This window comes from Talpa occidentalis, unplaced genomic scaffold (genome assembly GCF_014898055.3).
Source record: "Talpa occidentalis isolate TD23 unplaced genomic scaffold, MPIMG_talOcc4v2.1 talOcc4.12, whole genome shotgun sequence".
NCBI lineage: Eukaryota > Metazoa > Chordata > Mammalia > Eulipotyphla > Talpidae > Talpa > Talpa occidentalis.
The window spans coordinates 6,212,461-6,240,201 of NW_023601212.1; the positions used below are offsets into that span (position 1 = coordinate 6,212,461).

General features: G+C 60.4%; 2 protein-coding genes across 5 annotated transcripts; both read left to right on the top strand.

The window, feature by feature from the left end:
• The first annotated feature begins 342 nt into the window (after positions 1 to 342).
• Positions 343 to 8,386, top strand: CNN2 (calponin 2). The gene is made up of 7 exons (XM_037504928.2): positions 343 to 454; positions 4,532 to 4,653; positions 5,155 to 5,221; positions 5,324 to 5,461; positions 6,503 to 6,619; positions 6,734 to 6,880; positions 7,406 to 8,386. Exons 1-7 carry the CDS (start codon positions 392 to 394, stop codon positions 7,673 to 7,675), a joined length of 924 nt encoding a protein of 307 aa, XP_037360825.1. The 5' UTR covers positions 343 to 391; the 3' UTR covers positions 7,676 to 8,386.
• A 982-nt stretch (positions 8,387 to 9,368) lies between these two features.
• ABCA7 (ATP binding cassette subfamily A member 7) lies at positions 9,369 to 27,210 on the top strand. 4 transcript variants are annotated; one of them, XM_054693004.1, is made up of 48 exons: positions 9,369 to 9,454; positions 9,603 to 9,700; positions 10,377 to 10,565; positions 10,658 to 10,751; positions 10,937 to 11,078; positions 11,163 to 11,275; positions 11,414 to 11,490; positions 11,825 to 11,905; positions 12,062 to 12,272; positions 12,353 to 12,492; positions 12,748 to 12,864; positions 13,044 to 13,211; positions 13,416 to 13,633; positions 13,869 to 14,045; positions 14,832 to 15,054; positions 15,185 to 15,406; positions 15,483 to 15,684; positions 15,931 to 16,041; positions 16,257 to 16,428; positions 16,711 to 16,842; positions 16,944 to 17,083; positions 17,287 to 17,424; positions 17,637 to 17,821; positions 17,905 to 17,977; positions 18,337 to 18,539; positions 18,775 to 18,835; positions 19,357 to 19,461; positions 19,542 to 19,696; positions 19,809 to 19,933; positions 20,018 to 20,116; positions 20,293 to 20,580; positions 20,810 to 20,842; positions 20,955 to 21,132; positions 21,218 to 21,387; positions 21,747 to 21,924; positions 22,130 to 22,245; positions 22,510 to 22,654; positions 22,747 to 22,870; positions 23,195 to 23,324; positions 23,396 to 23,516; positions 23,592 to 23,654; positions 24,552 to 24,658; positions 24,899 to 25,040; positions 25,372 to 25,506; positions 25,587 to 25,690; positions 25,851 to 25,943; positions 26,615 to 26,855; positions 26,960 to 27,210. In XM_054693004.1, the coding sequence occupies exons 3-48, from the start codon at positions 10,500 to 10,502 to the stop codon at positions 27,107 to 27,109; spliced, it is 6,468 nt and encodes a 2,155-aa protein (XP_054548979.1). In that variant the 5' UTR covers positions 9,369 to 9,454; positions 9,603 to 9,700; positions 10,377 to 10,499; the 3' UTR covers positions 27,110 to 27,210. The 4 variants fall into 4 exon arrangements, with proteins under 4 accessions (XP_054548979.1, XP_054548976.1, XP_054548977.1 ...); XM_054693001.1 differs by lacking the exons at positions 25,372 to 25,506; positions 25,587 to 25,690; positions 25,851 to 25,943; positions 26,615 to 26,855; positions 26,960 to 27,210 and having other exon boundaries at positions 18,328 to 18,539; positions 24,899 to 25,352; XM_054693002.1 differs by lacking the exons at positions 24,552 to 24,658; positions 25,372 to 25,506; positions 25,587 to 25,690; ... (1 more) ...; positions 26,615 to 26,855; positions 26,960 to 27,210 and having other exon boundaries at positions 18,328 to 18,539; positions 24,899 to 25,019.
• Positions 27,211 to 27,741: the final 531 nt, after the last annotated feature.

Consider the following 27,741-nt stretch of genomic DNA (forward strand, 5'->3'; position numbering starts at 1 on the left):
GGGAGACGCCTGTAAATGGCAGAGGGGTCCTTATTCGTGCCCCAAGAGCATTGGGGTCCCACCCAACAATTCCTGCTCTTCCATCTGCGTGCAGAAGGGTAAACTGAAACCCCAGGAAGGGTGAGGGAGCCGCCTGGGGGTTCCAGGCAGTCTAGAGCCCCAGCCCCCGCCAGCCTCAGTTTCCCATCGGTTCAGAGCTGGCCGGGGGCCCCTCCCGTCGGCGGGTGTCGGGGGAGCTCAGGGGGCTCAGGAAGTGGCGACCGCAGGAATCTGGCTTCCCGGCCTTATAAGGACATGAGCGCTCCGGGCCAATCAGCGGCCGGGGCGGGGCCGCCTCCCGCGTCCCCCGACGGCGCCCGGCCTGGCTGTCGGTCTGTCCCGCCGCCCGGCCATGAGCTCCACGCAGTTCAACAAGGGACCCTCCTACGGGCTTTCCGCCGAGGTTAAGAACCGGGTGAGTGAGGGGCGCGCCCCCTGTTCCCGCTAGCCGGGACCGTCGCACCCTCGGACCTATGCAGGGGTGGGGAGCCCAGACAGGCACCCTCACATTTGGGGGTGATGAGCTCTGAAATCTGGGGCGAGAGTGACCCCTCTTCTCCTGGGGGGGCCCTCCCCCCCCGCTGCCTCAAATCTCGAGGAGCAGTGTGGGCTGGCACTTAGCATCCCCCCAACATCTAGGAGTGGATGGGTGGAAGCCCAGCCCTGCTCCTGGCACCTCTCTAGTGGACCCCCCCAGTGGAACCCCCTCCAGACTCTACCCCCGGCTCTAGTTCCCTTGGAGGCCTGAGAAGCCCGGCCTTCGGAGGGGACCCCAGCAGTCCCCTACTTAACTCCTAGCCACACTTCTGCTTTTGGGGCCACTTGAGCTTGGGGCAGAGAAGGGGGCGTTGCCCCAACAGGAATTTCCCCACTTCTCTTACACCTGGGAGAGGTCACCAAGGGGAAGTTGGGGCTGAGGGTGCCACCCCAGCTGGGCTGTGCCTGTTTACAGTCCCTTTGTCCCCTGGGATCCCCTGAAATGACCCTAAAATGTGTAAGTTTTGTAACTTGGAAATAGGAGGTGGGGCCAGGGAGACACTTCTTATTCAAGGATTCACTGTAGTTCTGGTTCAAGGGAAGGACAGATCCTTAGGGAAGGTTCCACAGCGGGGTCAGCCCACCTAGGGGAGGGGCAGCAGAGGGCAGTGACCCCACAACCAGGGAGAGTTCTATGTCTGACACCCAGGGCTCTTCCATCTGGAGAAGGGGGTTGTCTTCCCTGCCCACCCTCACACCCCCTCCTGCCAGGCAGCTGGGAATGTGGTCCTGCAGCTGGCAGCAGCTGGGAGCCTGCCTGGGCAAGTTAAGGGCATAGCCCTGCCAGCCCCTGACAGGTACCTGCCCCGTCGGCACCCACACACAGTGGGGGGATTTCTCTATCACCCCCGAGGGCACCTTGGTGGGCTCTTTGGGAGTCTGTCTGCTCCAGCCTATTTGACTGGGGTGGAGGGGTCGAGATTTGGGGAGCCAAAAGAGCAGGGTCACTCAGCAAGCTCTGGACGCCTCCTGAAGTGTGCTCTTCTCCACTCTGGCACTAAATCTGGCAGCTGGACATTAGGGGCCTCACCCCGCACCAAGGGACACCAGCCTCAGGCAAGTTACTTGTGTGCCCTGAGCCACACAGCCCTGATCTGTCTCCAGCAGCTCATGGCCCCTGGGCCTCCTGGGCAGTCACAGCCCCGCCCCTAGAGCAGCAGGAAGTAGATGAGGGTGCTGCACCCTAAGGGGGGGTCAGGGAGAGAACAGCTTCCAGAGTTGAAGTGGGATGGGGGCAGGTTGGTACCTGCTGGAGCAGAGATGAGGTCAGAGGGCGTCCATGCCTGTCGTCAGTTTGCCGGCTGGGGAATGGGTGGTACCCAGGTGTCAGGGTCCCTTTGGGGGCCACACCCAAACTGGAACCAGCTTCCAGTGACTTCCAAGCCACTTGCCCAGCTGCTTAAGCGGGAAGAGACCTCTGCCCGGCGCCCCAACTGTCTGGCACAGCAGCAGGCTGATGTCCAGGGTGTCTCTCAGGGCTGGATGGTGAGATCCCCAAGCAGCTGGGTGGGGGCGGGGGAGTGGGCCTAGGTCGCTGGGAACAGCTGGTCCCAATTTAGCCAAGGAGGCAGGGCCACATTCCTGACAGTTTGTGGTGAGGAGGAATGTGCTGAAGGCCATCTGGGTAGCCGGGTGGGGGCTGGGGTGGGAGGAAGGAAGCCATTGCCGCAGGCTGCCCGGGACCCTGGCCCCCTGGCCCCCAAGAGCCATCAGGGAGGGGGCCCAGCCAGACAAGGCATGCCTGGCATCCAGACCAGCCTGCCGGCTTCGAGCTCGGCTCTGGGTGCTCAACCCCCCTTTCTTCCTCAGACTGGACAAAGACTCCCCTGGGCAGGGCTGCTCCCTGTGCCGTGGGAACCCGAGACTGAGGCCCAAGTGGGGTGGGTCAGACGGATTGGGTTAGCAGGCTGGCCTGCCTTTGTCTGCCTTTGTCTCCCCGAGCTGGGGCTGCTGGGCCCTGATCGCAGGGGGTTATCAGCAGCAACCAGGAAGCACCCTGCCCCTCCCTCCCAGGAGACCCTGGCGAAAGCTATTCCAAACACAGATGGGGAAACTGAGGCCTGGGAGGGAGAACTGTCCATAGTTGTCAGGAAGGTGGGGGGATTGCTGGGAGTTGGAACTGCAAAGGGCACCTTTGGCGTCTGTTGCCTGGGGTGGGGAGGACAGGAGGAAAAGAAGAGGAAGGCCCCTTGGACAGGGATCTGTGCGAGCAGAGGTGTGCGGGGGTCAGTCGGAAGCCCATGGAGCTCAGTCCTTTGCCCCTGACTGGCAGCTCGACTTCTTACCACCCACCTCTGAGGAGCTGGCCTGGGGTTGACCTCCCTGTCTACATACCCGCCAGGGTCTCCCTAACTTCTTGGGTTTCCCTGGACCCCAGCCATTGTGAGTTGTCCACCTGTGTGCTCTGAGATGCTGCTGTGAGGAGTGGGGCGTGTGTTTGCACACACGTGCGAGCATGCACTAGTGGGTGGTGTGCGCTGACATTTTTATCCAGCCACCCAGGGCTGCAGAGACAACTTGAGGGGTGGACCTCATGCAAGGAGACTGATCACATGATAGGAGGTAGAGATGAAGCTAGAAGAAAAGTAAGCAGAGTTGGGGAGAGGGTCCTGGGTGGCCCCAAGCACCCACTAGATCTTTGCCATGAGCAAGGGAAGGGTGTGTCATTGCCATTGGCCAGGGAATTGGCCTCTCCAAGGAGGTGACCTCCGAGCTAAGACCATATTGAAGGGAGGGACTCAGCCATGCAGGCCTCTGGTCAGAAGTGACAGCATGTGCAAAGGCCCCAAGGCAGTAACTGTGGTGGGGGTTCAAGAAACAAAGCTTTGGTGGTTCCTCAGTAAGTTGAACGTGGAATGACCACCTGTTCCAGCAATTCTACTCCACCCCAAAGATTTCAAAGTAGGTGTTCCAGTAAAATTAGTCTAGGCATGTTCATAGGAGCAAGAACCACAGTAGCCAGAAAGGTGGAATCAACCTGTGTGTCCATGATCATCATAGTATGTCCACCCATATGCTGGGATATTACTCAGCCATGAAGAGGAGGGCAGCTCTGACAACCACTACCCTGAAAACATGATGTTCAGGGAGAGAGGCAGACACACAAGGCCACAGCGTGAGTCCTCTGATGTGCAATGTCCAGAACGGGCACAGCCACAGAGGCAGAGTGGGTTCATGGTGCCAGAGTCTGGGGAGTGGCTGGGGGTGATGCTGATCAGGATGGGGTTCCTTTACAAGTGATAACTGTCCTAGAATTAGACAATGGGATGGTTGTACAACACGGTGAATATACTGAAAACCACTGAATTGTGTGATTTAAAATTATAAAAGTTGGGTGTGTCTCACCAGGATTTAAAAGAAACGACAGGGCCTCCCTGGTTGCGAAGCTGCCCGCAGCCTCCGCAGCGCCGGTTCGATCCCCGGCTGCTCCCCGGCCACCGGAGGCGGGTCCCACATGGCGCGCAGACCTCTCCTGCCGCCCGCTGCTCCCCTCAGCAGTGTCCTTCGGTCCTTCTGCCTGCTCTGCTCCCCGCTCTGGCTCTGGTGAATTCTCTCACCCTCCCGCGCTTCTGACTGTACCCAGTGCTTGTGTAAATAAATAAATAAATAAATCTTAAAAAAAAAAAAAAAGAGAAGAAAAAAACCAATAGTATAAAAGAAACGACAGAGGCAGTCAGTATCTCGAGCAGGGAGAACACAGACGCGAAGGCACAGGGCAGATCCTGGGGGTCTTGCTGACCATCCCCGGTGTGGGAAGTAGGTTAGAGTCACTGCTTATCAGTGAGAGACACGAGTGTGTCGCTGTGGCCAAGTGCTTTATCTGTGCCTGTGAGTGTCCCTGCCCGTGGAAGGACCCTCCATCTCTTCCCGTCAAATGACTGTTCTCGCCCTTTCAGAAGCTTCAGGGCCTTGTGCTGGGTGTTCTCGTCTCACCCTGTGCTCTCTGCTCCTTCAGCTCCTCTCCAAATATGACCCTCAGAAGGAGGCTGAGCTCCGCAGCTGGATTGAGGGACTCACAGGCCTCTCCATCGGCCCCGACTTCCAGAAAGGTCTGAAGGATGGAATTATCTTATGCACGTGAGTGCGTGTGTTGGCACATGTTCGTCACCCTGGTTGTTCTTCACAGACAGATGTTTGAGGCTTACTTGCTCTTCCCCTCATGGGTCTCAGATCTTTCACTTTTTCTGTTCTTGTCACATCACCTTGTCTGGGGGCCGTGACAGTGAGCCTCTGTGGGAGGGCTTCTCGACTCTGGAGGCCTTTCTTTGTTGCATCCTATTCTACAATATTTCAAACATTCTTCGTCTGCCCTTTAAAATGTTAATGGAAACCACCATGTTCACACCCCCAAACCAGTGGTTCTGGATTAAACCTCCAACACAGGTTGTCACTCTTTGGCATCTTTTGTGGTGAAGGTTACATTACAAGAGGGGAAACTGAGGCCCAGAGAGAAGTAGTGAGGCTGCCCGAGAAGGCATAAACATGGCCGAGATGAGACTTACTCTCTTGGGTCTCTGAGGTTCTCCTGTATTAATGGAGTTCCCGGTTCCCCCTCACCCCATGTGCCCTCCTCCCCAGACTCATGAATAAGCTGCAGCCGGGCTCAGTCCCCAAGATCAACCGCTCCATGCAGAATTGGCACCAGGTGAGGGACTGGCAGGGTGGAGCGAGGATGGGACCGGGAGACCCCATCTGACAGGTGGGCAGACCAAGGTCCACTCACAGTGCTTCTGCTGTCCCCTCCCAGCTAGAAAACCTCTCCAACTTCATCAAGGCCATGGTTAGCTACGGCATGAACCCCGTGGACCTGTTCGAGGCCAATGACCTGTTTGAGAGTGGGAACATGACACAGGTGCAGGTGTCTCTTCTCGCCCTTGCAGGGAAGGTAAGGCCCAGACAGGGACAGCGACCTGCCCCAAATCACACAGCAAGGCGAACATGGATTCACAGATGGTCCGCGTTCATTCCTTTGCAAATATTTCTGAGTGCCCGCAGGGCACGGCCACTCGATTTAATGGTGAACAGACACACTCCACCCTTTACGGGCTTACAGTTGGATGGAGGAAGCAGACATGAACTATTTATTTTTTTTTTTTTTTGTGGGACCCTCGCCAGCAGCCGGGGATCGAGCCGGTGCTGCAGAGGCTGCGGGCAGCTTCGCAACCCTTCGCTCAACCGCTGCGCCACCGGGGAGGCCCCCGAACAATTTTTTTTAATGGACTTAATATTTAGTGCAATTTTAGGTCCACAGCAAAATTGCGCGGACGGTACAGGGACACACACCCCCCTTCTCCACTATCAGCACCCCCCCCTGGAATGAGACGTTCGTTATAATCTCTGGGCCTTCCGGACACATTATCCCTCAGTCCAGAGTTTATATTAGGGTTCACTCTTCAAATAATTTTTTTATAAATTAAGAGAAGCGCCTTGAAGGAAAAGGCACAATTAGACGCGGATTTAATGACCCTGAAGCTGAGAGCAGAGAGGTGAGAACAGTGTTTCAGGAGGAGGGAACGGCAAGGCCCTGACGTGGGGACCAGGGGGAGGCTTTTGTGTCAAGGAACGGGGTTCTGAGTGGGGTTTTCAGAGACTCCTTTGTGGCTGCCACGTGGGAAGTGGAGGTAGGGAGAGCTGGAGGCAGGAAACCAGGTTAACGATGGTGGCCGTGGCCTGGGCGGGGGTCGGGTGGCAGGAGGTGGCAGGAGGTAGGTGCGGGACAGCAAGGATGCCCTGAAACTCTTGCCCTGAGCAGCTGGAAGGCCGGGACTGCTGATGCCCGGAGCGGGAAGGAGGCCATGTGCTGTCCCCACGAGGCGTCGGGAAGCGTGCAGCCCCAGCCCCTGCCTCCCCCAGAGTGGTGCACCTTGGGCCTGTTTCTGGGGTCCCTGCTGCTCCTCCCCAGTACTCCCAGCCCCCTCCCCTCTAGGCCAAGACAAAGGGGCTGCAGAGTGGCGTGGACATCGGAGTCAAGTATTCGGAGAAGCAGGAGCGGAACTTCGATGACGCCACCATGAAAGCGGGCCAGTGTGTCATCGGGCTCCAGGTAGGCCCCAGGCCCTGCCTCGGTGGGCATGAGGGGCCTTCTTAATGGTGTGATCCAGGCCCTGTCCGGTGCTGTGGTAGGGGCAACCTGACCTCTCCTCCTGCCTCCCCACAGATGGGCACTAACAAGTGTGCCAGCCAGTCGGGCATGACAGCTTATGGCACGAGAAGACATCTGTACGACCCCAAGAACCATATCCTGCCACCCATGGACCACTCAACCATCAGTCTTCAGATGGGGACCAACAAGTGTGCCAGCCAGGTGGGCCTTGCCCAGTGACCCCCTCCCCACCCTGCTCCCTCTCCCTAGAACCAAAGATCTCATCCCTGTCCCCATCCAGGCCTCCCCCTCAGGCCCCCACTTGGGGTTTCCCTCTCCTTTCTCTGACTGCACCTCCTTGCTGTGTGTCCCCTGCCTTGGTTTCCCTCATGTTTGCCAAGGCCCAGCCAACTCTGATATTTTCAGATTCTGTGACTCTTGTTTTTCCTACCAGGTATAGGGAGCATGACAGTTTGGGGGCACCTGGGTCCCCAGGAGGCCTCTTCCCCAGCCAGGGAGCTTCCAGGCTGGCAGGGAGAGAGAGACCCAAACTCCTGTGGCTCTGAGGGGCAGGTCACTAGTACTAGAGATGGAGTTTGCATAGTCAGAGAAGAGAGAGCGTCCAAGCAGGGTTTAGAAGGGTCCATAGGAGTCCGCACTGATTTGGGAGTGGTGTGGGGGTTTGGGGGAGGTTCCACTGGGCCCTCCCTTTCCTTCCCTCCCTGACGCTTTCTCTGTCCTCCCCAGGTGGGCATGACAGCTCCTGGGACCCGGCGGCACATCTACGACAACAAGCTGGGGACAGACAAGTGTGACAACTCCTCCATGTCCCTGCAGATGGGCTACACGCAGGGCGCCAACCAGAGCGGCCAGGTCTTTGGCCTGGGCCGGCAGATATATGACCCCAAATACTGCCCACAAGGCCCAGTGGCCGATGGGTCTGCCACCACTGAGTGCCCAAACCCAGGGGATGCCCCCGAGTACCCCTCCTACTACCAGGAGGAGGCGGGCTACTGACGTACCCTTGTGGGTTGGGGGTGTTTTCTCTCCCCACCTCATCGCCCCAGCTGAATTTTCAGGTTTTTCCTCTTGTTTTTCTACATGTCCTAGTGCTGCCGCCAGGGGTCTGTGGGGGAGGGCTTAGGGTCCCTGCTAGGGCAGTAAATTTCCCAGCAGGCTCTGGGTGGAGGTGTAGAGGGATGGATAAGAAACCTGGGTCTCAAATGATTTCCTGTTGCTTTTTCCACTCTTCCCTTTTCTCTGCTGATCAGTTTGTGGTTTCTGTACCCATTGAAGTTGCTGGCAGTTTTAAATAACCCCCCCCCCCCCCTCCAGGGAGAAAGGGGTGGGGATAGTGAAGGAGGTACCAAGAGGGACTTAAGACCTCTGGGATAGGGCCAGGCCACAGTCCTGACCTATCTTAGGTGTCTTGAGAATGAATTTCCCCAACACTCCCAGACCACCCGCCCCAGCCTTCCCTGGGGTCCCACTGGGAAAGCGGAGGCCCAGGTGGGGCAATGGAGTTCTGAGTAGTTGAGGCAAAGCCAGACCCCCCTCTCCTTCCCCCTCTGCCTGTTCCCCTTCCAAGGACTGCACAGGGACCTCCACCTGGAGGCCCTCCAGGGGCCCAGCCCCTGATCACACCATGAGATAATGTGAAAAACCAACTATGGACCAAAGGCAATAAAAACTTTTTATGAAAAGAAGGTGGACACGAAAGCTGGCTTCCAAGGCGGCCCTGGGAGAGGCGGTTTGCTTGGCTCTCTTCTGGGGCCCTGGGTGGGGCAAAAGAGGGGCCGCTTCAGTGGGCTGTTTGGGAGACGGAAGCTGAGGCCCAGGGCGCACATGAATATGGCCTGAAGGAATGACTTGAGAGGCCCAGGCCTGGGCTGGGGGAAGAGGCTGGTTAGAAAGGAAGTTCTGGAAGCCACCAGCCCACAGCGGCAGCTGCAACCCCCATCCCCAATCACCCAGCCCGGGGGCCCTTGCTTACTGGTTTGCTTGACCTGGGCCCCTCCCCGCAAACCTCATCCCCAAACCACCTCCTCAAAGCCAGGGCGTGTCACCTCCCGGGCACCGCCCCAGCCCCGCTCCCGCGCCGGCGCCTCCAGAGCCGCGGACCCACTCATCGTCCCTCCATCTTGTGAAATACACCCGGTTTTCAGCATTGGGAGGTTTTCCTCAAACTTGGGGTGACCGTTATAAGCCGAGGGCTCTGCTTTTAGAATGTTGGGGCCCCTGCGCCTTCTGCCCACTTCGGCCCACCTGGTCCACTTTGGGGACCCGGAGGCGTTTGAGGAATGACTGGATGGACGCAGGGTGACCAGCTGAGCCCCCATTTCCACGTGGGCAAGTAGGGGGGCCACAGTAACCCTGAAGCTAGTACCCGGGTGCCTAGGGGGGGTGGGGAGAAAGGAGCCTCCCGCGACCGGGGGCTGCGGGGCTGCGGGCGGGTGTGCGGCGAGGGGAGGCAGGCCGGCCGGCGCGGGGTGGGCTTGGCGCTTGGCCACCCCACGGTGACGCAGCAGAAGGCGAGCGGACCCTTTAAGAAACCCGGCACGGGGCGGCTTCGCTGTGACGCCGCCTTTTCGGGGAGCGCGGCGCCGCCTTCCCCGCCCCTGAGTGGCGGCTACACCAGCCAATGGTAGGGGCGAGGCGGTGGCGCTCGCGGGCCTCCGACGCGAGGGAAGTTTGACGGGCGGGGTTTCGCACAAGCCGGGAGCGCCTCTTAAAGGGACCGCGCTTCAAGGTCCCCACCAGGTGGTGGGGAGGCGGCTGGAGCTGGGAATTGGCACGGTGAGAGGAAGGCCCAGAGATTTGAAGGGGCTCGAGTGGGGATAGGGGGAGGGGAGGAGGGCTCCCTGGGAATTAGGGGATGAGGGATCTCACCTTCAGCCCCTGCAGGTACGGGCTGTGGGTGACAGAATTGACCACTGATTTTCAGGGGGGAGGTTGGACATCAGACTCACTTGAGAGGAACTTTGCCAACATGCACCTGCAGCCCCTCTCCCCCTGAGAACGCCTCCAAGCCGCATCGTACAGGTGAGAAACTGAGGCTGCTCCACCAGCTCCCACTGGATGCAAAGGGAAGTCCTGCAGAGGGGCTTCGGGGACCCTAATTCCAGCCTCTTACCTGTCAGGTGACTCTAATAAGTCCCTGCCTTTCTGGAGACCTCAGTTTCCCCTTCCGTAAAGTAAGAAAGTAGGCGAGAACCGGACAGTTCCAAGCAAGGAGAGGATCAGGCATGACTGGTCCCAGGAGCCTCCGTAGCTACCCCTTCTCCTTAGCTGTTTCCTGGGTTGTGAACCATAAATAATACAAGCAGGACGGACAAAGCTGGTGACCCCCTCCAGCTGTGCGACTCTGCCTGGCCCCTCTTTCACTCAGTCCTTGAAATGTTTAGCACAGTAAATTCTCTAGTCCTTGCCGTTATCACTGGGCAGAGGGAATTCTTTCTTGGGTCAGGAATGAGACTGGAGGCTGGAACCTGGAGGAACAGAGTGGGGCTTAGGTTGGAGCCTGGTGACGAAGAGGAAAAACTGAGCGGTCCCCCCCCCCCACCATTAGTAGGTAACCCTTGGGACCCTAGCTGCAGCACAGTAGGGACCTATAGCCCTGGCAACCAATCAGATGTGAGGACAGCTTCAGGCAGGGCTCACCCCATCCCTGGAGAGAGGCACTTTTTGATAAGTGCTTACTGTTTGGCTCCAAGCACAGCTTCCAGGAATCCTGCGCAATGGGATAGAGGAATGAGGTTCAGAAAGGGCCAGGCAGTTGCCCGCAGTCACACAGCATGTCCTCAGCCTGACCCCTCCATCTGGTCCTCTGTTCATTACCACCATGGCCTTCTGGATGCAGCTGACGGTGCTGCTTTGGAAGAATTTCCAGTATCGCCGGAGACAGCCGGTATGGTATTGCTGCGGTGGGTGGGTCAGGGCTGACCATCCTGGAGCGCCCCCTCCCTCCCCCACTACCCTCCACTCTTCTGGATCCCCCAGATCAAGCTTTTAGTGGAGTTGCTGTGGCCTCTCTTTCTCTTCTTCATCCTGGTGGCTGTGCGCCACTCCCACCCCCCATTGGAGCAGCATGAATGTAAGCCCCCCAGGGACCAGGAACTTTGTGGGGGGGAGAAAGGTGGTCCTATCCATGGGGACCCCAGTGAGCGCAGGGAGCAGAGGTGGGCACCTGATAAACGGCTGAGCGAGCCCTCTGTTGCTGGAGAATGTGCTTCTGCTGGGGACCCAAGAAAGGCCACCAATGCCCCGTGTACCCTCTAGGCCACTTCTCCAACAAGCCTCTGCCCTCAGCGGGCACCCTGACTTGGCTCCAGGGCCTCATCTGCAATGTGAACAACACCTGCTTCCCGCAGCCCACACCAGGCGAGGAGCCGGGGGTCCTGAGCAACTTCAACAACTCTCTGTGAGCAAGCGAGGTGGGGGGGCATGGGCACAGTGGTGACAGACCCTGCCAAGCTCCTATCTCCCACCCTCTCTCTTTCCCCAGGGTCTCCCGGCTCCTGGCAGATGCCCAAACTCTTTTGGGGAGCCCCAATGTCCACACGACACTGGCTGGCCTAAGGAAGCTGCTACCCAGGCTGAGGGCTATAGAGGGAGCAGGTATTAAGGCGGTGTTCCTCCTGCAGGCAAGGCTGAGCTCTGAACCTTGACTTGCTGGGCTGTGGAATGGGCACAGTGGGAAGGGTGTCTCAGGCAAAGGTTTGCCTAACCCCATGCTTCCGTGCATTCCTCCTGAAGCCTGGCGTCAGCCAAGTGACTGGCTGAAGAAGGGCCCATCCCTGGCCACTGAGCTGCTGGAGACGTTGCTGCAAGGGGTGAGGTGTGGCGGGGGCGGAAGGCCGCGTGGAGACTCTGCTATAGGAAGTCCTGGCATTGCTCCATGCTGGAGCAGGTGTCTCCCCTCCTGGGCTTCTGATTCCAGTCCCCGGGCCTTGCCTAAGATGTCCCTGGCTCCTGGAGTGACATCCCTTGTCCTGTCGTGCCAGACAGACTGTGTCTGTCTGGATGGTGGTGAGGACTCCAGTCCTCGGACCCTTTAATGAGTCCATGTTTCCCTGGGTGTGAAATGGGATCTGCGGCGGTGTGGACACCTGGGCGCCTAGCGGGACCTCAGTCAGCGTCATTGCTGCCCTTGTTGTCTTTCCCCAGGAATCCCTGAGGTCTGCCCAGGGCCAATCCCAGGAGCCCACGGACAACTTTGTCAAGGCATCAAGGGACCTGGCCCAGGAGGTAAGTGGCCCACTCGCTCTGGATCCCAACCAGGAGACTGGACCCAGGGGTGACAGAGCTGCCTGGGGGCACTTCCCTTGGGGAGCTTTTGGGAGTCTGGGGCAGAGATGGGTCTGTGCGGGAGGGTTGGCAGCGCTTCTGGCGTCCTCTCTCTAGCTCCTGGCGCTGCCTAGCCTAGTGGAGTTGCAGGCGCTGCTCCGGAGAGCCCGAGGAGTAGGCGGGCTCCTGGAGACAGCGTCAGAAGCTCTCTGCAGTGCCAAGGGGCCCAGCAGCCCCAGGGGGCTGTCTCTGGACTTGTATGAGGGAAGTGACCTGAAGGAGCTGATGGGGCAAGAGCCAGCGCCAGCTCTCCCAGACGCTGGCCTGAGTGAGTGACTGACCTCGATTCCCTAGTCTGGGCTGTGGGCAGATGTTCAGGGACAGGCACTCATGGTGCCCCTGTCCCAGGCCCCTCCTGCAAGGAGCTGATGGGGGCTCTGGATGTCCACCCACTGTCCCGCCTGCTTTGGAGGCGCCTGAAGCCGCTTGTCCTGGGGAAACTGCTCTTTGCGCCTAACACACCCTTCACTAGGCAGCTCATGGCCCAGGTAAGGACTGAGAGCAGAAGGTCCCAGCTCCCTCCCTCAGCCCAGGCGGTGAGGGCCTGGCTGGAGGCTGGAGGGAGGGCCCCAGAGGGTGGCCACAGCAGCAGGGCTCTGGAGGAGTCTGCCAGGCTGCGGGTGGAAGGGGTAGCATGCCAGTGTTCAGAGGCACAAGGTAGAGCAAAGTGGAGAGGCAGGAGAGTGGGGCAGAGCTCCCCAGAGGGGTGGGCCTGGCATGGATCTGGGCGCCTCCTTCCACAGGTAAATCAGACCTTCCAGGAGCTGGCTCTGCTGAAGGACATCCAGGAGGTGTGGGGGGTGCTGGGACCCCAGATCTTCAACTTCCTGAACAATAGCGCAAATGTGGCCATGTTACAGGTGGGCCAGGCCGGAGGCAGCAGGCCCATCCTCAGCCTCCCGGGCACATCACCCCTGCTGTGCATTCGGGCAGGGCAGGGCTACCTTGGAAAGGGTGTGGAGGGGGGATGGCAAAAGGGGTGACAAGGTCTTGGATGCTGGGGCCAGATGCTTACCTTTTCCCGCTTACCGCCACCCAGAGGCTCCTGCAAATTCAAGATAAAGAAAGGACGCGGCCAGGGGCCGGCGGCCAGGACCCGTGGGAGGCCCTTCGTGCCTTTCTGGACCCCGGTGGGGGCCAATACAGTTGGCTGGAGGCCCATGCTGACGTGGGGCACCTGGTGGGCATGCTGGGCCGTGTGATGGAGGTGAGGGAACTCTGAGGGGGATGCTGGGCCAACCTGGTGGCACCATGGGGGAGAGGAGTTCCTCCCTGGGGAGGAACCCTGCCAGGGCAGCCATCCTGGGCCCTGCTGAGCCAGCCCGTCCTGTGGGTGTGATGGAGGAGCCAACCTCAGCCTGGGGTCTGGGGGAGGACCTGGCACCTCTGACACCCCGCCCCTCCGGGCCAGTGCATCATCCTGGACAAGATGGAAGCTTTGCCGTCAGAGGGGGCCCTGGTGGACCGAGCCCTGGAGCTGCTTGCTGAGCACCGCTTCTGGGCCGGCGTCGTCTTCCTGGGGCCAGAGGATCCCCCCGGCCCTGGACAATTCCGGGGCCCCGGCCACGTGCGCATCAAGATCCGGATGGACATCGACGACGTCACGAGAACCAATAAGATCAGGAACAGGTGAGGGGTGTGTCTCGGGGCTGGGCAGCCAGTGTGCGGGCGGGGCCCGGAGCATCCTGCCTCTCGGAGGCCGTGATTGGCAGAGTCCGCTGACCACCTACGGAGTGGTGGGTGGGGCCAACCCCGGGCAGGTGCTGCAGGTGGGTGTCAAGGGCCTGGGGTGAGCTAAAGATGTGGTGCACTGGGCCCCTGGGGTTCCAGGCCCTCCCTAAGCCGACCACCTGTCCCCTCGCAGGTTTTGGGACCCGGGCCCAGCCGCTGACCCCCTAAGAGACCTGCGCTACGTGTGGGGCGGCTTCGTGTACTTGCAGGACCTGCTGGAGCGCGCAGCGGTGCGCGTACTCAGCGGTGCGCTGCCGCGCGCCGGCCTCTACCTCCAGCAGATGCCCTACCCCTGCTACGTGGACGACACGTGAGCCCACCTGCTCCCCCGCCGCCGGACGCTGGGTTGAGGGGGTGCTCGGGCTCCCTTTGGAACATTCTTGCAGTCGGACTGCCAGCTGCTAGCTGATTTATTATTTCTTGAAGTATAATTTCCATTTTATTTCTCTCCAGAGTTTTTCTTCAGTCTTTAAGGACTTAGCTTCTTTACGTGGGCCGTGGAGGGGGTCGCGGGCAGCACCCGTAGCTCTCACTCTGCGTCGGGGTTTGCTGTCCTTCCAAGCGTCACCAGAACGATTCCCGACCGCCTTGCTGTGAATGGCACAACTCACGCAAGAGTGTAGTTTCACACACCTCTAGGGAAGCACCAGGCGTCCAAGACGCTCGCTGCAGACAAGTCCCTGACGGCAGTGGCCTCCACTGTGTTTCCAGGGAAGAACTTATTAATGGCCTTGTCCTTGGGCATCGGCCGCAGCTGGTGCAGCGAGTAGGCAACACATGGCCGCGGCCCTTTTTGGCACGACCATTACTCCCTCTTCTCCTTGTCATCTTGGAAGCACGACCCCGAAAGCCCAAGTCTAGTTAACAGGGACCACTCCCTGTGAGCTCTCGGGATGGCAGGGATCAGTGAGGTCTGGGTTCCAGCACGGGATATGCATGGCTTGTGCTGACAGCAGGGAGTCTCAGGCTGGATCAGGGGTCCCAGCATAGGGGGCAGCGAAAGTCAAGGGCTGGCTTCTTTGGGATGCCCCTTGTGCCATAGGGGGGCTGGCTGCCCAGGTCTCCGTCTTCACCCCAGCCGCCCTCCTGCCCCCAGGTTCCTGCGCGTGCTGAGCCGATCGCTGCCGCTCTTCCTGACGCTGGCCTGGATCTATTCGGTGGCGCTGACGGTGAAGGCCGTGGTGCGCGAGAAGGAGACGCGGCTGAGGGAGATGATGCGCGCCATGGGGCTCAGCCGCACGGTGCTGTGGCTCGGCTGGTTCCTCAGCTGCCTAGCGCCCTTTCTTCTCAGCACGGTCCTGCTCGTGCTGGTGCTCAAGGTGGGCGCGCCTCGGCCTTCCTGGCTGCAGAGTGGGCGCAATGCAGCGTAGCAGGCGAGAAACGCCTTGCGTCCGTGTGCCCTCTGGGCAAATCTAGCCACCAGATCCGAGCTCCCTTTGCGTCCCGCAGCTCGGCGACATCCTCCCCTACAGCCACCCTGTCGTGGTCTTCCTGTTCTTGGCGACATTCGCTGTGGCCACGGTGGCCCAGAGCTTCTTGCTGAGCGCCTTCTTCTCCCGAGCCAACCTGGCGGCAGCCTGTGGGGGCCTCGCCTACTTCGTGCTCTACCTGCCCTACGTGCTGTGCGTGGCCTGGCGGGACCAGCTGCCTGCAGGCGGCCGCATGGCCGCGGTGAGTCGGGCCGGGGAGCGAGGCGGCCGCGGAACTCGGTGGTGCGCCCTCGCTGACCCACGCGCCCCACCCGCAGAGCCTTCTGTCGCCGGTGGCCTTTGGTTTTGGCTGTGAGAGCCTGGCGCTGCTGGAGGAGCAGGGCGTGGGCGCACAGTGGCACAACGTGGGCACCGAACCTTCCGCAGACATCTTCAGCTTGGCTGACGTCTCCTGCTTTCTGCTGCTTGACGCCGCAATCTACGGCCTCGCCACTTGGTACCTGGAGGCCGTGTGCCCAGGTGGGCAGCAGAGTCCGGTGCCTGGCTGAGGCGCAGCCACACCTGCAGGCGGGGCTGAGGGCTGGGGCCCGGGGTGGGGCGGAGCCTCTGAGCCGCTGGTACCTGGAGGTGGGTCTGAGGTGAGAGGGTGGAATTTCTAGGCGTTTGAGCACTGGGCCGGATCTTGCGCCTGGTCAGCACATACCTGGATGCCCACATCCTGGGGGCATGGGCTCAAGGGGTAACTGAGCATCCCTCCTTCCCCAGGACAGTATGGGATCCCGGAACCATGGAACTTCCCCTTTCGGAGAAGCTACTGGTTTGGGCCTCAGCCCCCCAAAGGCCCTGCCCCAGCCCCCGCCTCACAGGACCCGGAGGGTGAGGCCCGACAAGGCTTAACAGTCTTTGCTTCTGGGTACCCTAGTGCCCCCTACCCCAATAAAACAGATTCTCACAGATCCCTCTGGGCACCCCAGGCCCCCTGGGCTCCCATAACTCCTATAGAGCCCTTCCTGACCATTCCCCAGCTTCACTGTTGTCCAGGCCCCAAGGACCACCCGCCACCCCACCGCTGAGTCTGACCCTTCCCACAGTGCTGGTGGAAGAGGCGCCCCCTGGCCTGATTCCAGGGGTCTCCCTAAGGGGCCTGGAAAAGTGCTTTCCTGGCAATCCGCAGCCAGCCCTGCAGGGGCTCAGCCTGGACTTCTATCAGGACCACATCACCGCCTTCCTGGGCCACAACGGGGCGGGCAAGACCACCACAATGTGAGCACCACCCCTGCCCCGACCCCCAGGCCTCAGCTGTGCGTCTGTTCAACGGGAAAGGCAGCTGGGGTGTGCAGCACAGGGAGGCGGGGGGCAAACGCCCATTCCCCTTGGGTGCACAATCGGCAGGGGATGGGGTTATTTCTGTATCTCCCCTGTAAAGTGGGGACACATGCCCTTTGGTCTGGGCATGTAGTGGGTGCCTCTCAAGTTTGAGTGCCCCTTCTCTGGAGGGCCATTTCCTTCCTGAGGGAATAGCTGCTGAGACCCGGGCCCCCCCAGGTCCATCTTGAGTGGCTTCTTTCCCCCCACTGGTGGCTCTGCCTTGGTCCTGGGCCACGACATCCGGTCCAGCATGGCCGCCATCCGGCCGCACCTGGGCGTCTGCCCACAGTACAACGTGCTGTTTGACATGTGAGTCCCGACAGGCCTGGGGGCTGTGGCGGGGGGGCATGGGTGGCCTCTAGGACCCTGCCTGCCATGGTGGCCACTCTGTTTTTCACCCCGGGCCCCAGGCTGACCGTGGATGAGCACGTCTGGTTTTATGGGCGGCTGAAGGGTCTGAGTGCCTCGGCCGTGCGCGTGGAGCAGGACCGTTTGCTGCAGGATGTGGGGCTGGTCCCCAAACGGCGTGCCCAGGCTCGCCACCTGTCCGGTGAGCCCAACCTGGGAGGGGCCTCCGGGTCGGCAGAAATGAGGCCGGGAAGGGGGTGGGGCTTGTCCCAAGGGTGGCGGGAGCTCGGGGGCGCGGGCAGGTGTGGAGGAGCCCGGAGGAGGTCACGAGAGGAGCGGGGACAAGGCGGCCCGAGCAGCGCGGCCCGTGTCCCGATGCGATTCCCAACCTCTGCCCCCACCCAGGAGGGATGAAGCGGAAGCTTTCAGTGGCCATTGCCTTTGTGGGCGGCTCGCAGGTGGTGATCCTGGATGAGCCCACGGCCGGCGTGGACCCCGCCTCCCGCCGCAGCATCTGGGAACTGTTGCTGAAGTACCGAGCAGGTGAGCAGTAAGCGTCCTGGGCTTGGCCCGGGTTTCCCCTGGATTTTGCTTGAGGGGCAGGAAAAGGTTTCTGATGAGGAGGTACCGGGATGGAGCTGTGGAGGGGTGAATGGGGGTTTGCTCGGGGCAGACATTCCAGGCAGAGGCCGCGGCGTGGGCAGAGACCTGGCGGCTGGGGGCCCATGGAGCTGCGTCCCCGTCCCCGGGGCCAGGTCGCACGCTGATCCTCTCCACCCACCACCTGGATGAGGCGGAGCTCCTGGGAGACCGCGTGGCGGTGGTGGCGGGCGGCCGCCTGTGCTGCTGCGGCTCCCTGCTCTTCCTGCGTCGCCACCTGGGCACTGGCTACTACCTCACGCTCGTGAAGGGTCCCCCGCCACTGGCCACCAGCAAGAAAGTAAGTCGAGCTGACTTCTGACCCCGGAACCCAGACTTTGTCCACCCTGCTGGCCTTGAGGGTTAGTGCGCCTCTGCCCCCAGGGTGCTGCTGGCTTGGGGGACCACGAGGATGCCCAACAGGAGAAGGAGCCGGGTCACCAGGGCAGCGAGGCTGGTGAGGCTGAGATGGGGAAAGCCGGGGTGGGGGACGCTGCGGGGCGACAGTGGCTTGATTCTGGGCTTCATGACCCAGGCTGGACGCCTGACCTGAGTCGAACCAAACTCTGGCCCCTACCTTTACCCAACCTGACCTGAGCCCGGACCCAAGCCTCCCCCTGACCTCTGACCCCGGGTGGACTCCGACTCTGACTGCAGGTCAAACCCTGCCCTCAAGTGCTTGGTGCTGACCTCTGCACAGAAACAGGTCCTTGGTCACCCCAGCCCCTTCCCCAGGGACACGAGCCTGTGAGGGGAGGGATGGAATCCAGGGTTGCCCCCTGCCAGTCGCCCTGATGTGCCCGGCAGCCCATCCAGGTGCACTCCAGCTGCTAGCCCTGGTACAGCACTGGGTGCCCGGGGCACAACTGATCGAGGAGCTACCACATGAACTGGTGCTGGCGCTGCCCTACGCGGGTGCCCTGGATGGCAGCTTCACTGAACTCTTCTGTGACCTGGACCAGAGACTGGGGCAGTTGGGGCTTGCGGGTTATGGCATCTCTGACACCAGCCTGGAGGAGGTATGACTGCTGGGAGGAGATTAGGTGGGACCTGGAGGAGGGCTGCCTGGAGGAGGAAGCACTTAGAAGGATGAAGAGGAGTCTGTTTATTGACAGAGAGGAGGCAGGGCTCATGCAAAAGCCTGAAGTCTTAGAAGTCTTTGAGGAGGCAGGGGACCCACAATGTATTAGGGTGGGGCTCCCTGGCACCTTCTTGTGGGTCCCCAGGCTCTGAATCCCTGCCTTGTCTCCCCAGATCTTCCTGAAGGTGGTGGAGAAGTGTGCTGTGGACACACATCCCGAGCATGCAGCTGCAGGTCATGGCTTAACCCCTGACCCTGGGCGCTGGTCCAGAGTTGGACATAGCTTTAGATCAAGCCCCAGAACCCCTGGCTGTGTCTTCCCTATGATCAAGGCATAGCCCTGATCATCATCTATCATTCTTGCACCATCTACCTGTGACCCTCAACCTTGCCCAGACCCCAGGCTGAACGCTAATTCCAACCCTGACCTTTTTTTTTTTAGATTTTTTTTTTTAGTGTAGAATTTTTATTTATTTATTTATTTACACAAGCACTGGGTACAGTCAGAAGCGCGGGAGGGTGAGAGGATTCACCAGAGCCAGAGCGGGGAGCAGAGCAGGCAGAAGGACCGAAGTACACTGCTGAGGGGAGCAGCGGGCGGCAGGAGAGGTCTGCGCGCCATGTGGGACCCTCCTCGGTGGCCGGGGAGCAGCCGGGGATCGAACCGGCACTGCAGAGGCTGCAGGCGGCTGCGGGCAGCTTCGCAACCCAGCGCTCAACCGCTGCGCCAACCCTGACCTTTGATCGCCCCACAGATGGCAGCCGCAGGAAGTACCCGGGCTCCGCCATTGTTCATCCAGACAGAACCACGGGGCTCAAGGTCCTGCCAGAGGAGTCAGCCCTGGAGAATGGCTTGCTGGGTGAGCTGTTCCCACCCTGTCACCTGTCGCTCCTTGCACCTCCTCCATGATTCCAGCACTGACCCTCCCATTCCCAACAGCAGGGTCCACCCCAGGGACACAGGCCCTGCACGGCTCTGGGCCAGAGACCACACGTCTGGTACAGGGCTGGGCGCTGACCCACCAGCAGCTCCGGGCCCTGCTTCTCAAGCGCTTCCTGCTTGCCCGCCGCAGCCGCCGGGGCCTGTTTGCACAGGTGAGGGGTACTGGGCACCAGGGACACACATGGGGTGGTTGTGAAGCAGGTGCAGGGGAGGGGGCAGGCAGACAGGTGGGCAGGATGGGCAGCTGATGGGCTGATCCCGCAGATCATTCTGCCAGCTCTGTTCGTGGGCCTGGCACTGACATTCAGCCTCATCGTGCCCCCCTTCGGATACTACCCAGCCTTGCAGCTTAGTCCCAGCATGTATGGTGCCCAGGTCTCCTTCTTCAGGTGAGTGCAGGAGTGAGAGGGTTGGTGGTGGGAAGGTCAGGGGCCTGTGAGCACAGAGCTGACCCTCCAACCCCACTCATGCAGTGAGGACACCCCTGGGGACATTAAACGTGCCCGCCTGCTCGAGGCGCTGCTGGCGGAAGCAGGACTGGAGAAGCTGGGCCTGCAGAATAGCTCCGGCGGGTGAGGCCCCAGCCAGGATGGAGCCCCTCTCTAATCTCGGCTTCCCTGGCTGCACTCTGGCCCGTGGGCCTCAGGGTGCATCCAGAGCACCCCCCACCCCTGCTTGGGAATTGGGAGCCTCTAGACCCCAGGAGCTCCTAGAAGCCAGGTGCCCACTGCTCCCTCTGCCTCCCCAGGGTGCCCGAGTGTGCCCAGCCTCTTGTCTGCCAGTTCTCAGTGCCCGAGGTTCCCGAGGAGGTGGCAGAGGTCTTGGCCAGTGGCAACTGGACCCCAGAGTTTCCATCTCCGGCCTGCCAATGCAGCCGGCCTGGTGCCCGTCGCCTGCTGCCTGACTGCCCTGCAGCGGCAGGGGGACCCCCACCACCCCAGGTGCTGACTGGCTCAGGCGAGCTGGTGCAGAACCTGACCGGCCGGAACCTGTCTGACTTCCTGATCAAGACCTACCCGCGCCTGGTGCGCCAGGGGTAAGCCACCGCCTGGCCTGGAACTCAGTTTGCCAGGCTGTTGCGTGTGTCCTGGGTCTTGGAGATGGTACAGCCTAGGGGAGGTGGTGGGTGCAGATACTGAGCCTGGGCTCTGGGCTAGGGTACCCTGAGTGCCTGCCTCCGCTCAGCTCTCTCTGCCTCTCCCTTGACTCCGGGGCATCTCTTTCTCTCTTTCTCACTCACACTCATCTGTCTGGCTCTCCTACAGCCTCAAGACCAAGAAGTGGGTGAACGAGGTCAGGTGAGGAGGAGCCCCGGCTCTGGGTTCCATGCCCTTCCCCTTGCCCACCCACTTTCCCCACCCCATCCTTCCTGACCCTTAGCTGTCCCTCTGTTCCCTCCCCCCCTAACAGGTATGGGGGCTTCTCCCTGGGGGGTCAAGACCTGGGCCGACCCTCAGGACAGGAGATGGGTCACTCTGTGGAGGAGCTGCGGGTGCTGCTGAGCCCCCAACCAGGTGATGCCCTTGACCGAATCCTGAACAACCTCACTGCGTGGGCTCACAACCTGGATGCTCAGGACAGCCTCAAGGTGGGAACTGGGAGTACTGGGCAGGCAGCTAGTGGGAACAGGTGTGACCCCATCACCCTAAGCCCTCACTCTGACCCCACTTCAGATCTGGTTCAACAACAAGGGCTGGCACGCCATGGTAGCCTTTGTCAACAGAGCCAACAATGCACTCCTGCATGCCCACCTGCCCCCAGGCTCTGCCCACCGCACCTATCGTATCACCACAGTCAACCACCCCTTGAACCTTACCAAGGAGCAACTGTCGGAGGCAGCGCTGTGAGTCCCTCTGCTCCACAAGTCCTTCCTTCTCTTCTTCCCTGTTCTCTTCTTCCTTCCTCAGCTTCGCGGTTGTTTTGGGTGGTGGGAGCTGGCTTAGCACTCTGCCACATTCTTGCAGTGCAAACAGGGAACAGAAACTGTCCCTCTATGGGATACCATCAGGTTTAATGGGCTCCAATCTCCCCCAACAGTCTTCCCATTTTCATCACATCATCCTTTATCCCGCAAGAGACTGCACAATCTCTCCTGGTCAGATTACCCAGTGCCCTCACCCCTAACGAGTTCAGCCATCTCCCCCACTGGTGATCGGTCCTGTAGACCCTTGCCCCATCAATGGCATGTACCCTTGCACCCAGGATGGCCTCCTCCGTGGACGTGCTTGTATCCATCTGTGTGGTCTTCGCTCTGTCCTTCGTCCCAGCCAGCTTCACCCTTGTCCTCATCGAGGAGCGTGTCACCCAAGCAAAACACCTGCAGTTCATGGGGGGTCTGTCCCCCACTCTCTACTGGCTCAGCAACTTTCTCTGGGACATGGTATGGGAACTGCCTGAAAGGGTGTGGGCCTGGCTGCCATTTGCCACTGCCCCTTCTAGGCAGGGATTTGTGGATATAGTCTTGGGGATTTGGGTCAACCTTGTGGCCTCTTACCCAAAATGCAGGGAGGTTAGGATGGGACACAGGGCTGAGGGTGGCAGTACCTGTCTGCCCTTTGACAGGGAAACTGCTGTTTCCAATGCAGTGTAACTACTTCGTGCCAGCATGTATCGTGGTGCTCATCTTTCTGGCCTTCCAGCAGAAGGCATATGTGGCCCCTGCAAACCTGCCTGCCCTCCTGCTCTTGCTCTTCTTGTATGGGTGAGGTCCCCAGCACCTCAGGGTCTGTTCTTCCTACCCCCACCCCCAATATCTTATACTATTGAAGGAGATGGGACTTAAAGGGAGGATCTGGAGGTCTGAGGTGATCCAAGTGTGTTCATTCAAAGGTGTGCAGAGGTGGCCTTAAAAGCTCATCTGACTCAGGCCTACCTCACAGAAGACGGGAAAGGGAGATGTGTGCTTGTCTTGGCTGCTCAGCCCCCTGTCTGAGTGGTTACACTGGTGATTCCTTTGTTTCCTCAGTTGGTCGATTACACCACTCATGTATCCAGCCTCCTTCTTCTTCTCTGTGCCCAGCACAGCCTATGTGGTACTCACCTGCATCAACCTTTTTATTGGCATCAATGGCAGCATGGCCACGTTTGTGCTGGAACTCTTCTCTGATCAGGTGAGGCCCCATAAGGCTGAGCCTTGGACTGGGACTGGGTTGGGGCATTGTTATCAGTCCCTGACCCACTTCCTCTTCCTGACCTTAAATAGAAGCTGCAGGAGGTGAGCCGGATCCTGAAACAGGTCTTCCTTATCTTCCCCCACTTCTGCCTGGGCCGGGGGCTCATTGACATGGTGCGAAACCAGGCCATGGCTGATGCCTTTGAGCGCTTAGGTGAGAACTTCCCTTCAGGTGCGGAAGTGACATCCAGGGTAGGAACTGGGCCTGGCTTTAACAAATACTGGAGGGGCACAAAGAGCAGCTCCCAGAAAAGAACTGGAGGTCTTAGGTAACACCAAGTTTGGGCCAAGTTAGTTGCTATAAAAGATGATTCCATCCTGGGTCATATCACAAGAGGGCTAAGACCCTAAATAAGGGAGGTGGTGATGCCATTGTTTCTATGTAACAATGGTCTTTTCTATAAAGAACCCAAGGTGATATATCTGGGGAGGGAGCCAAAAACCAGAACCACCCAGTGCCTCCTTCTTGTTACTACAGGAGACAGACCGTTCCAGTCACCCCTGCGCTGGGAGGTGGTTGGCAAGAACCTCTTGGCCATGATGGTACAGGGACCCCTCTTCCTTCTCTTCACACTCCTGCTACAGCACAACAACTGCCTCTTGCCACAGTTAGTGGGGCCAGGGTAGGGTAGTAGGGGCCAGGGTCCCACTTTGGGCCCAATCATGTCTCTGTCCTCAGATCTAAGCTGAGGCAACTGCCACCCCTGGAGGAAGAGGATGAAGATGTGGCCCATGAGCGGGAAAGGGTGATCCAAGGGGCTACCCAAGGGGATGTACTGGTGCTAAGAGACCTGACCAAGGTGGGTGTAGAAAATTGGTGGGGGGGAGTTCCCATTTGCCCACCCACTCTTATTAGCAATCTGCACTCCTCCCAGGTGTACCGTGGGCAGAAGACACCAGCTGTCAACCGATTGTGCCTGGGGATTCCCCCTGGGGAGGTGAGTTCATGGTGGACGTTCTGGTGTAGGAGTAGTAAAAGGCTGTATGCTGGTCACCTTTTTTTGAGCACCTACTAGATGCCAGCACCTATTTTGAGCCAACACTCATTAAGCACCTATTATATGCTTACATTTATTGAGCCCTGCTGTATACAATAAGGTATTAGTAAGCCCCTAACATGAAAATCTAATATGTTATTGAGCACCTATTAGTGCCTTAATCAAGCACCTACAATGCACCAATAGTTGATACCAATTGTGTACACTAAAGTATATGGAGCCCTTGTGTGCACTGGTATGCAATGAATGCCACTTTTGTGCCACAAGCACCAGTCCTATTTATTGAGTATCAGTTGTATACATATTTGTATCAAGTTCTTGGTTCACAGCCAATATTCGTTAGGCACCTGTGTATGTGAATTGTCACATTCAGGCACATCAATGTGCAGACTTACTTGCTGTGTGCTATTTCTTGGCCACATACTAGAGACCAGTGTGCCCCTGTATACACATGTCTGTTAGTAAGAGTAGCAGTCTCTCTGTATCAAGCACCTACTGTGTGCTAACTGACTTCTTTACTTTGGTGCACAGCCTGAGCACTTATCTGCTGTCATTGTTTATGAAGTACCTGCTGTATAGCAGGAAATATTTGGAAATCTCATGGCCCCATATTTATTGGGCACTTGCTGTATATATATGACCTTTATAGGATATTTACTCTGTTGATTAAGCACACCCTGTATACCCTCAGCCATTCCCTGTTAAGCAACAGCTTTGTGCTACCACGCACTCAGGTATCTACCCAGCGACTCCCTTGCCCACAGTCCTCTGTGCAGAGGCAGTGAGACAAGGGCCTGAGGCCTTCCTTGTTCAGTGCCACCTGTTGCACACCTGCAGTGTTTTGGGCTGCTGGGTGTGAATGGAGCAGGGAAAACGTCCACATTTTGCATGGTGACCGGGGACACACTGCCCAGCGGGGGCGAGGTGGTGCTGGCAGGCCACAGGTGAGGGGGCTCTGGGTGGGGGCATGGAAGCCCTTGTTCCCTCCCACCTCCCATTGTCCCTGCATGGATGACTCCTCACCAGCATGATCTGGGGCAATCTCTGCCCCACAACCTGGCACACAGACTGGTCCTAAGGACAGCCCTGTCACTATCCAGGGTGGGTGGGTGTGAAACCCCTGTGTTTGGCCCCCCAAATTGGCCAGGCACTCACCAATTCCCTGATCCCTGTCTTCTCCCCAGCATGGCCCGGGAGCCAGTTGCTGCACAACGCTGCATGGGCTACTGCCCTCAGTCAGATGCCATCTTCGAGCTGCTGACAGGCCTTGAGCACCTGGAGCTATTTGCCCGCCTTCGAGGAGTCCCTGAGGCCCGGGTGGTCCAGGTGACTCCCCTTTCCCCCCACCATACCCCAGCCCTCCCTGCCCTCCTTGCGCTCCCCTTGCCCAGCTCCTTCAGGCACATGGGTCCACCCCCTAACAACCTGCCAAGCCTTGCCCTCTCCCTGCTCAGGGACCCCTCCCCTGCTTGACGCTCCCACTCTGGCCTCACCCACTCACTCTGGGCCCAGCCCCGCGCTTGATATGGTTCTCCCATGTTCCCCGTGGACCCCTGACACTCTCAGTGTGTTCCCCGACACCGCACGCCCCCTGGCCCCTCCCTCTCTCTGGTGCCCCTCGCCCCCTGTGGCCCCCACTTTCACGGAGCCCCTGCAGACGGCGAGCCTGGGGCTGGTGCGCCTGGGCCTCTCGCAGTACGCGGACCGGCTGGCGGGCACCTACAGCGGCGGGAACAAGCGCAAGCTGGCCACGGCCGTGGCGCTGGTGGGAGACCCGGCCGTGGTGTTTCTGGTGTGTGGGGCTGGCGGCGGCCGGCGGCCAGCGGGCGGGTGGGCGGGCGGGGCGGGGCTCACGGCTGCTGCCCTTCCCAGGACGAGCCGACCACGGGCATGGACCCCAGCGCCCGGCGCTTCCTCTGGAACAGCCTCCTGGCCGTGGTGCGCGAGGGCCGCTCGGTGGTGCTCACCTCGCACAGGTGCGACGGGGCCGGGCTCGGAGCGGTGGCCCCGGCCCTGGAGGGGAGGCCTGACGACGGGGGCCCACGGCCGTCAGCGCGGGGCAGGGGGTGTCGGGGTCCGAGGGGGCCCCGGCCCGGGGCGGCGGCCGGTCGGCGCTCACGGCGCGCGTCCCCGCAGCATGGAGGAGTGCGAGGCGCTCTGCACGCGCCTGGCCGTCATGGTGAACGGGCGCTTCCGCTGCCTGGGCAGCGCGCGGCACCTCAAGCGCAGGTGAGCGGAAGGCGGGGCGCGAGGTGCCCGTGCGCGGGGCTCGGAGGCAGGGAGGGGAAGGGGCCAGACCCCGGGGCACGTGCGGCCGCCGGCCCTGCGGAAAGGGAAGGTTCTGGGCTCCCTGGGGAGGCGAGGGAGGGCTGGGCCGGGCGGCGGCGCCTGCGGGCGGAGTTCAAGGCCGGGTGGGGTGGGGCGGGACTCCGAGAGGGGCCGGCCGGGCGCGGCGTCGGGGCGGGATTGGGGCCCCGGGTCCAGGAGAGGACCCGCAGGGGCGGAGGTCTGGGCCGGCGCCGGGGAGCGTGCGGGCGGGTCACCTGTCCCCGCGGCCCGAGGAGTGGTGGAGCAGGGCCGGCTGGGGCGGCTGGGGCGGGCTGGGAGCAGCCGGTGTTGACTGAGCGGGGCTGGCGCTGGGCATGGGAGGGAGGGTCGCTGGGCATTCTGGACGGGCTGCCTGAGAGGACAGAGAAGGGCGGAGGCTAAGCCTACGAGGGGGCGCGGCCTGGAGAGGTGGGGTTAGAGAAGAGCCTGCCGCCTGGCTCCCTTGCTGGGTCAGGGTTCAGGGGGGCCAGGTGGAAAGGGCAGGGCCAAAAGGTAGCAGGAGGGTGGTGGGCGCAGGCCGTAGGGCAGGGCGGGCGTGGGTTTATCCTGTAGCTCTGTCTCGCCCACCCCAGGTTCGGGGCGGGCCACACGCTGACCCTGCGGGTGCCGGCGTCACACACCGAGCCGGCTGTGGCCTTCCTGACCAAGGCGTTCCCCGGGGCTGAGCTTCGAGAGGCGCACGGTGGCCGCCTGTGCTTCCAGCTGCCGCCCGGAGGGCCCTGCTCCCTGGCTCGTGTCTTTGGAGAACTGGCAGCGCACGGCAGGGAGTGCGGTGTGGAGGATTTCTCAGTGAGCCAGACTACCCTGGAGGAGGTGACCCCAGCTCCCGAGCGGGGTGTGGGGAGGGGTGGGGCTGGGGACCAATCCTCCAACTAAACTCCCCGCATTTCTCTCCCTGGCCTCTCCTGCATCTCCAGGTGTTCCTGTACTTCTCCAAGGACCAGGGAGAGGACTGTGAGCGCAAGAAGGAGGCAGTAGTGGGGGCAGACCTTTCACCAGGCCTCCAGCACCCCAAACTCATCACCCAGTTCCTGGATGTCCCTAGTACGACTGAGACTGTGCTCTGAGCCTCCCTCCCCTCTGTACCTGGTGGAAGGACCTGGATTCAGAGCTCTGTTCCCCAGACTCCCGGAGAAACAGAGGTCCCGGGTGAAATAAAGAGCGTTGGTGGCGAAAGAGTGTGTGTCATGTGCCAGGCTGCAGGCATGTCCACGGATGGTTCTGTGCTGTGTCTGAACTAGACCCTTGCACACAAGTGTGTACACTGTGGGGTTGTGGACATGGACATAATTCATAGGGTGCAAGTGGGAGAGTGTTTACAGTCTCCTGCACCCCCAGCTCTGAAAGCCTCTGGTGGGTTGGGAAGTGGGCATGGCTCACCTGCATGTGTGGGCTTCGGAAGAGCCTGGTCACTGGCCCCAGGACCCTTGAGTGCCCACAGCACATAGGGCAAAATCTCTAAGTGCACTAAGTGGGCGGGTCTGAGATTAGGAATGTCCTGGGCAGCTTAGAGGATCCCAGAGGATAGCCTGGAGCTCAGGCCTTCAGACCAGGCCAGAAGTCCACAGTCCACACACCTGCCAGCCAGTCCTCACCCCCCCCCCTCATGGCCGCACCCAAGCAGTGAGTGGTGGGCAGGGGATGCAAATGGACCCAGCCTGGAGAACCGAGTCAGGCAGCACCCTGTGGCCTGAATTCC